Source organism: Poecilia latipinna, unplaced genomic scaffold (genome assembly GCF_001443285.1).
Source record: "Poecilia latipinna isolate Pla-1442-1.1 unplaced genomic scaffold, P_latipinna-1.0 Scaffold2124, whole genome shotgun sequence".
NCBI classification, from domain to species: domain Eukaryota; kingdom Metazoa; phylum Chordata; class Actinopteri; order Cyprinodontiformes; family Poeciliidae; genus Poecilia; species Poecilia latipinna.
The window spans coordinates 44,017-52,997 of NW_015114740.1; the positions used below are offsets into that span (position 1 = coordinate 44,017).

Sequence of the window (8,981 nt, forward strand, 5' to 3'; positions counted from 1 at the left end):
GAATTTTCTAAACTTATTAGAGATCCTTTAAAATGTCGTTTAAGAGTTGTGAAATTCTGCATCTGGTTTGATAACCTGTGACTGACTGGTGACTTCCCAAGGGTGTACCCTGCCTCTCCTCCAGCCAATACTGGAGACTGGCACCATCACCCATACCCGACCCAATTGGTTGACGGAAGGTCTATTTGTAAAACAAGAACATCTTTAAAAGCTTTTTGATGTCAAATTGTCAAAAAGAGTTGTGCCTCCCATGCACCCTCAGGCACTGTCTTCCCACGTCAAATGTTGTTTGTCTTTTCTTTGGACGGACTTTACTGAAACGAAATGTCCTTGTACTTCTCTATGACGACAATAAAAGCATTCTGAATCTGCAACTTTGGTCAGATCTCTCTATTTGTGAAAAACAGTAGGATATTGACTGGTTTGGCTTAGAAGAATTATCTCAGCAAGGGCACCATTTATACTAGGACCAACAGCAGCTGTTGTATTTGTCTTTATTGAGGATAAACTTTGATAACTAATTAATGCAGATCAAACAACATAGTACAGTAAAAATTAGCAGTGAAGTTAAACCAGCACAGATTTATCAGCTTTTTCTTCCCCTTACATCTATGCAGCTCCTAGCAGCTCATTTATTAGGTTTCACCATCTTAAAAATTTCTCATGATGTGAGAAATACAGTTCAGATCACCTCGTCTATATTATATATTTGAAAAAAAAAGCAGCCACAGAAAAAGTTGATGTAATAGTACAAAGGATTTTTCCCAGTCTGATAGAAGAATAAAAGCCATTTCTAGCCTTTACAATAATGCATTATCAGTATTATAATGGACCCCTACTTGTGGCTCAGGATTTGCATATTCACCTTTTTGCAGATTTTATCTGTGGAATGTGATTCCAAAATATTCGCAGAAAATTCGTAGTAAATTTGCCAAACTGTAATTATTTAATTGATCATTCCAAACTATTCAAAAGCAAACAAAGCTTGGGAAGCTGAAACACCAAGAGACAATGCTTCTTGATACACTATTGGCTGGTATTTAGAAAGAACCCAATGCAGGAGCCTCATTCATTCTCCTTGGGGCTGAAGACGATTAACACTGTGGGTGTTGGTTTCTGCAGTAGTGCTAAGATGGCTTCCACTGCGCTTATCAGTGGATATTAAGGTGCATTTGGTGTTTCAACTATTTAAATAGGTAGTTATAGGTGTCTTTTGGGTGGGGAAGGTCTCAAGCATTTGCAGATTTGAGCCACTTATGGACCATTGTGGTCTCAACCTCCTGGGAATACCATGGGTCTGCTGCAGATGGTCTATGTTAGTAACGAACCCATGGTACACTTACAAATGATGCTGCAGCCTCTAATATCTGTGTTTCTAGACAGCTGCATGTATTTTGTCCTACTTAGTTGCTGCACCAACAGAGGAACGCCATCATTTCCCAACACGTCATCTGGGAACAAGCATCTTTTTATTGTTTATTTCTGTAACTGCAGGTGACTCAACACACAGTTAGTCTTCAATAAACTTACATCTTGCTCCTGATGACCTTGTTTTTATCCAGAAAGGTTAGCTGTAGTGCTAGGCTAACATTAGCATGTTTACTCTCTGTTTTGATGTGACTTGTCACCGTTCTAGTTAGTCATGTGTAGACAAAGCTAATAGAAAAATCCATTCTGTTACTTCATGAGCCTATAGGGGTTTGCTTTGCAGAGCGGGCCATGTGACACAGACAGAATGGGGAGATGCAGCAGCCAGTGCAGTCTCTGCTAAACACTCAGGTTGTTAGGGAAAACCCACACGTGTTAGATCATATAAATGATATGTGCAACCTATAATACAATTTTGCAAGCCGAGTACACAAAAATAGGGTGAGATTTGTAAAAACTGGGGATGCAAAATGCAAAATGGCCGCAGTATCAGGGGCTGGCTTTCCTCAGGGACTCTTGACACCATGAGATCAGACAGGGACGTCCCGAGTAAGTTTATGTCAGTTATGCTTTCTGTGATTAAGAGATCTGAGATAAACCACACAAACTTCTTCCTTTCTTCTTCTTCTCCAAACCACTCTCAACCAGATGATTAAAAAAATTGCGTGGGCAGCAAAGTACACTTTACTGTCCTCAAGTAGTAGACAGTAGATAGACTACTTTGCGTCTATTTTTGAATTTTTGTGACAAATTGGGCTTTTTTCCCCCCTGTTTTCTCTCCTTAGAAATACTTCTTGAATTCCTCCTAATGATGAGTCAAAGTTTCTAAGGTCAGCTTTTAGATGGATTTGTTACTGAATGTCATTTGTAGCTCTTTAAGCGTCAGGTAGCCGGTTCTGAAGGGTTCCACGGGCATAGAGGAGGATCTGCACATGGCGCCTGCAACAGGCTGAGCAGCTGAGCTACTGCCTGTGTCTGTCTCGGCAACCTCCATCTGCTGGCTTTCAGATGGCTGCGTCAACGTGGAGGGATGAGCTGATGGAGAAGAAGGAGGACGAGAGGGAAGGTGGAGAGGAAGAAAGAAAAGAGGGGAACTATGGTCATTCAGAGCCTCCTCCCCTTCCCTACTAATCACTCTCCACGTCTCTTTCATTTCATCTTCCTTCATGATGCCAAAACCAGAGTCGGGGCTCTCTGGTTCCCTTTTCAGACTCTCATATTCGGGATACGAAGCAAGGGGGTCGCACAGGGGGAAGTGCAGGCCATGGATGTGGGGAGCGTTCTGGAAATTGTCTTGATAGGCGAAGTAAGCCGGGTTGGAGTCGGTCCGAGCCGAGCCGCCGCCGGAGGAGCTGGACATGAAGTAACCCACATTTGAGAAGCTCGACAGGGACGATGAGTTGTAGATGAGGCCGTTGTTGTTTGAGCAAGAAGTGGGGTATCTGTGGAAGTGAAGAAGGGGGCTTGTGGCGATGGAAGTTGGAGATGAGGAGGACACCGCCTCATTCCAGTCCTCGCACACCACGACATGGGAGATTTGGTCGCACGAAGGGGTGACGAGGAACGACTGGGTTCCTGAAAAGGGATTAAGCCATTCCTGCAGGGAAAGCAAAAAACAAATTCAGGTTCAGGGATGACAAAAGCGCATTAGTGTGTTGATTGTGAAATTATAGTGCTTTGAAAAGGACCTTTTTTTTTACATTTCAGTGTTGTTACAACCACAAACCTCAGAGTGGTTTACTCAGATTTCATGAGATCAACACATAATAGTGTATAATTATGAGTTAAAAGGAAAATCACACCTTTTATTTTCAAATAAACAAAAACCTGATAAGTGTTTTGCTTTCATTCCCATTCATCCTCTTTACTTCCTTTATAAAGTTTGACACGAGCCACTTAGTGAACCAAGCAACCACCCGATCAAATGGGACTAAAGTTCAACTTTTGCCTTTTCTGCGAAACACTATGTGCGTGAAACAACTAACACTGCACTCAAACCCTGAATACACCGCCCATATTGTAAAACATGGCAGCGGCTGAATCACGATGTCAGGATACCTTCCTTCAGCAAAGACAGTAAAGCTGGACAGCATTGATCACAAGATGGGCAAAGTTAAACCCTGGAGGAAAGACTGCTCTCCCTTTTCTGTTTCAATCAGTCTTACTCTTGTAAGCACACACACAGACACTGTCATTGCATTGAGAAGATAATAATTACTTTCAGATTTCCCTGGTGGACAGTGTGGAGAGTTTGGAAGTACTCCGAGGGATTTGGTAGCGGCTTCCCTTTGAGCAGCCTGAAGGAAAACAAGCTCAGTATTAGCTTAGACACGGCAACACGGCAACACACCCTATTAGGATGATGAATTACTTACCCCCGGGTCTTGTAGTGGGCCAACACAACGATGACGGTGACGAGAAACAAGCCGAGGGAGAATAAGCTCCACCTCACTGTGTTCTGATCCGATGGCGAGTGTGAATGACCTGGTCAGACACAGAAAGTTGACCAAACCCAAGTTAGAAACCATAGAAAGAAACTTGTAGGAGAGGTGTCAGAATAAAAAATTGTGTTTTTGGTCAATGAATGAATTCACTTTTCTCACCTTTCAAATCCTCCCAGGATGTTGTCGGGCTCCAGTCGCTCCAGTGGCTGCCGGGTCTTCCCACTGGATTGACTCGGACTCTGACGTCCAAGCGGCCCTTTAGTTTCCCCGCCTCAGTCCTCAGCTCTTGCTCCCTCGTGGAAATATTTCTGGAGTCCTGAGAGATATTAAAGTCAGCGATCAGATCTACGACAATATCAGCTGCATGAAAGTGAACACTACCCCATTTCATCACACAAAAACATACAGTCACTAATTTAAGCTGCAGTTTAAGCTGGAAGTGAAAGCAACAGGTGTCGGCATCAGACTATAGTAAACTCACATGTTGGCAGACTGCAAAGAATAACAAGAAGCACATTTTCTCAAATGGCTTTCGCCTATGGTCAAGAGATATGGATCATGCCCCAAAAGATAGAGATTCCAGATAGAAGGGGTTAAGATGAGCTTCCTCTACAGCCAGACTTTGCCTTATAGATAAGGTTGAAATCTGTCATCTGGAGGGTCTTGGTGCTTTTCTTTCTTTCTTCCTTTCTTTCTTTCTTTCTTTCTTTCTTTCTTTCTTCCTTTCTTTCTTTCTTTCCATTTATGTCAGGTAAACGAATGTATGTCTCTGTTGTTCTGTAGTTTCTGTTGTAATTTTATGCGTTGTCTTCTATTGGATTAAACTGCAATTCTGTGGCGTCAACACGCATTGCTGTTTTCTTCTGAGTGACTACACATGGCCGCCGCGAGAGGACCCAGGATCATAAAGGAAGAGAGAGAGCCAAACTTTTTCAAAATTAACTAATTCATAGAAATCTTCCTTAACAGTAAGTAGCACGAGATCGCTATAATATTCAGCGATAATGAATATCAGACACAGACTGAGCAGGAGTTCAAACCGGCAACTTCTGCCGCCTCACCGTCTAACGGCTGAAGTAAGAAACTAATACCTGAGGAAGCTTTGAACTTTCATTATTTTTCCGTTTTTGTTGCTATTTCTAAATCAGCCTGGATACAGAGGACTCACCCGAAGCTGCAGTGATGCTTTCTAACAGTGAAAACTGAAGGAACACGACTAAAAAATGGTTTATTTTCTGTTCTTGTCATTGCCTTAGCAGTTGATTTTCATTTTTTTCTGTCCTTTCTTTGTATGCAGAAATTTGAGAGATAAATTAGAAGAAATCCAGAGTAACATTTAGATTGTATCCTTGCCGCCGTTCCCAAACAGTTGAATCGGTTCACATGGGATCGAACCCCCCCCCCCCCCGGAGAATCTCGGTTGAGCAAAGAAAAAAGCGATTGCACACTTTGACAAATCTGGACAAAACAGTGACTGAACAAACCTTTGTCACTTCAGCTTGCATAAGTCATATTTCTACCACATTGGTAAGTTTTACTCAAGTTTTCCCCAATATTTCTTTTTAAATAAACAGATTTCAAGATGCAAACAAGTGTAAACGTGTATGAATGTTCTCACCTTCCATTGCTGTTGTCTCTGTTTGATCTGAAGCTGAAAGTCGAAGCCAGAGGTGAAATACATTGAGACAGGATCCCCCAGGCTCCATGATATCACGGTGGAATTGGCAGTGATGTTGATCCCAGGAGCTCCTGGAGGATGCATTTTAACTGTATGTCCACAGACAAACAAAACAAGATTTAACCAACCATTGCCAGGCCAGACTACAACAAGGAGAGAGAGAGAGAGAGAGAGAGAGCGCTAAGAGAGGGAAAGCAGCTCACTGTGTTCCCCTGGTTTGTAGTTTGTGATCGTCTCCACCTGTGTCCCGTTACATATCAGATAGATGCCTGGCATCACGTCATAACCAGAGAACTTCTGCGCAGAAACCGTCACACAAAAAAATGACTTATAAGCAGATAGGAACAGGATTTTCAAGGTTCCAACCACAAGCTTCTGGTTGGGTTTGACCAACACAAAGTGGTGAATGACTGTAAAATGGAAGTTGGCCTCGCTTTGTGTTCAACACAAACTCCAGCGAAATTAAATATGAAGCTGTTTAAACTTTACCTTTAATAACATAAAGTTACCTAATTTTTAAAGTGCAATCAGTAATACTTTAACAAATTTATATCAGTAATGATTTCTTGGTTAATGTCAAGTTGTCATAACAAAGACATTTTGAATAATGTCAACTTTGTATTAAAAGTGTCATAATTTACCGAATGACGCTTTATGACAACAGTCATAAATATTCATGAAGGCTTATTCATGTTCATGACAGGTGTTATGTCATGTTTATGACAGTGTTATGACAGTCTTATTCACCCCCTTCAAATAAAGTGTTACCCTATAATGTGATAAAATGTAAAAAAGTTAGAAGACTGCTTACCGTGTTTTCAAAGACAAAGCTGCAGCCCAGAGAAGAATTTCCATGTTGTTTCAGTTTGCAGCTTTTCCTGGAAAACAAAACCAAAAAAAAAAAAAAAACATTAAACTTACAGCTTCAACTTTAATAAGCAAAAAAAAAAACACAACAAAACAAAACAAAAAAGAAAAATCACAGAAATGTTCTCTTTTCCAGAAAATGTCTGTCATATCTTACATTTTTAAGGTCTTGTCTCTATTAAACCAAAATATCTTATTTCCAGAAATTGAACAGTTTTCCGCAGAACCAAGCCCAGCTCCGGTCCAGCTGCAGCTGACGTTGTTAACAAAGTCATTTGTGCAGACGAGTCCTTGAGATGACAAACAAGGAGATTAGAAAGGTGTCCTAACAGAGCAGTGGACTCTCATTAGGCTCAAGCAGGAACTAGTTTTAGTTTTATTTATCTGTTGATTTTTGGTAGAAATAGAAATAAAAAAATAGACAGTGATTATCTGTACCGGGTGAGGCTTTGTGAGAATGAGCTGGAATCAGAACCATCGAGATCCACAGGGACCACAGCATCTCCGCGGCCAGCGACATGACTGAAGAAGAAGGGCAGAAATCAGGTGAATACCAATGAGACTAAACAAGAAATGTTTCTCTCTGTAACCTGTTTCTGAAACCTGAAAGCCCCCCTACCCCCCAACAAGCCCCTAACCAAAACCAACCAAAGTCAGCACAAAGTTGAGCTCTTTTGACTGAATACTGGAACAGCAGAAAGCAAAAACAGTCATCCTGAGAGGACAAGCCAAGAATTTGCATGATGCGTATGATCCGCTCTTTAAAAATCATTAAACAACAATCAAGATGACATTTACCAAATTTCAGTCCAGCTTGTAAGCTGTCACATCTTCCTTGTTTGGTAGCCTCTCTATTCTATGGTGGACTGTTCTGATACCGAAGCGCCAGTGTATTCCAGTTCACAGCAGACTCTGTGATTCCTGAGTCGTTCTTAAGCATCCTGACTCATTTCCTTCGCTTGGAGGTGACGGCTTGCGTCAGAGTGGAGCTTCGACACGCCTGGGTGTTCTGACAGCACCAGCACCGAAACCAAGTTTCTGGAATGGACTTGACATCATCCCGATATAAAAACGTGCAGACGTATCTTAAAAGCCAGGCATTAAATCTATCTTTAGTATTTCTAGCCACAACTTCACCCTGCTGGACAGAATACTGAGTTTTACCAAAATAACATAAAGCTTTTGGTAAAGGTTTTACCAAATGTCCAACTTGCACAGACCTCGTTTATCTAAATACTGGCATGAGGTTTAAAGGATATATATCTATATATATATATATTCATATAGATTTGACTCTGTGTGCATTAGAGAAACTCTGCATTAAATTTACAGTTGTTCAACCAATTGTTGCATTTAAAAACATTCCATGGGTTCAGATTGAGCAATAAAATCAAACATTCATATGAAATTAATGAACTTTGTAAGTCTTCTATAACACAAAGAGCTCCAACTTGACTATAATGACTCACTTTATCCTGTATTACCACTGTAAACCAATTAACATCACGCTCCATAAAAAACAGGGACTACATTCAGTATCATTTAGCGTTGGGTTTTTCCTACAAAGATGCCATCGGCTATGAATGGAAAGTCTACATGTCATCACTTTAAGTCAAGCAGACAGAGAAGAGTTATCTCACCACTGTGACCCAGAACTACACCATGGTGTTGTGTTGTAAAAGTCATAAGTGCATTTATTTAGACATTTGCACAGAAAACAAGCTGAATTTGACTTTTCGCTTTTGCATTTTTGTTATTTTCCCGAGCAGAGTTGGGAAAAGAATTTTTAAAAATTACCTTATGTATCCTGATAGCAGGTGGTCGGAAAGAGGAATGACATCCTCGCTTAGTCCTCCTCTGGCCTGATGATTAGCTTTCTCTAATTTCTCCTTTCTGCACCTCTTTCTCTCTACTAGAACAGACTGACTGTTACATCAGCTCTCCCTCTCTCTCTGTCTCTCTCTCTCTCTCGTCATTCTCGCCCCTTTTCTGTTTTCTTCTAAGTGCCCAGTGACATTTTCCACTTGAAACCACAGCTCACAGGTCTTACAGGAAGCTTCAACAGCGGTGAGTGATAGTGAGAAGGGACGGGCCGGGTTTGGTGGAGGTGCTGCTGCGTGTTGCTGGTGGGGCTATTTTGCTCGCCTCTTCCTCCTCCTCCTCCCTCAGCAGCAGCAGCAGCAGCAGCCATGCAGTCACCATACCTGGGCCCCATCACATGCTTTAAGGTCATAATAATTGTACTGAAAGCAAGAAACGCAAAGAACCACCACATCCTGTTTCAATTGCAACGTAAAACAAGGGGCTGTATGCACAGAAACTCCATGTTCTTGTGAAGTGGTTTGCATCAGCGAAACCCGACTTAAAAAAGACGATTCAAAGGAGTGGAGAGGCAAAAACGACCAGATTTAGAATCATGATAGGGGGAGTATTTAAAAATAAGATCTCTCTCACTCGCTCGCTCTCTCTCTCTCTCGCTTTCTGAAACTCACTGAGCTGTAAAGACTTAAAACCGCTGCTGTTACAGCCACAACCACTGCAGATGCACATAAACAACTCTGGTT

At 41.5% G+C, this 8,981-nt stretch overlaps 1 protein-coding gene across 2 annotated transcripts; it reads right to left on the reverse strand.

Moving 5' to 3' along the window:
• Positions 1 to 478: 478 nt before the first annotated feature.
• On the reverse strand, positions 479 to 8,523 carry il2rb (interleukin 2 receptor, beta). Of its 2 annotated transcripts, none has more exons than XM_015017303.1 (10): positions 8,215 to 8,523; positions 6,856 to 6,939; positions 6,575 to 6,707; positions 6,362 to 6,428; positions 5,754 to 5,847; positions 5,491 to 5,639; positions 4,023 to 4,188; positions 3,804 to 3,912; positions 3,647 to 3,725; positions 479 to 3,025 (listed from the first exon to the last, which is right to left on the reverse strand). In XM_015017303.1, exons 2-10 carry the CDS (start codon positions 6,935 to 6,937, stop codon positions 2,267 to 2,269), a joined length of 1,638 nt encoding a protein of 545 aa, XP_014872789.1. In that variant the 5' UTR covers positions 6,938 to 6,939; positions 8,215 to 8,523; the 3' UTR covers positions 479 to 2,266. The 2 variants fall into 2 exon arrangements, with proteins under 2 accessions (XP_014872789.1, XP_014872790.1); XM_015017304.1 differs by having other exon boundaries at positions 4,032 to 4,188; positions 8,215 to 8,522.
• Between the last annotated feature and the right edge of the window lie 458 nt (positions 8,524 to 8,981).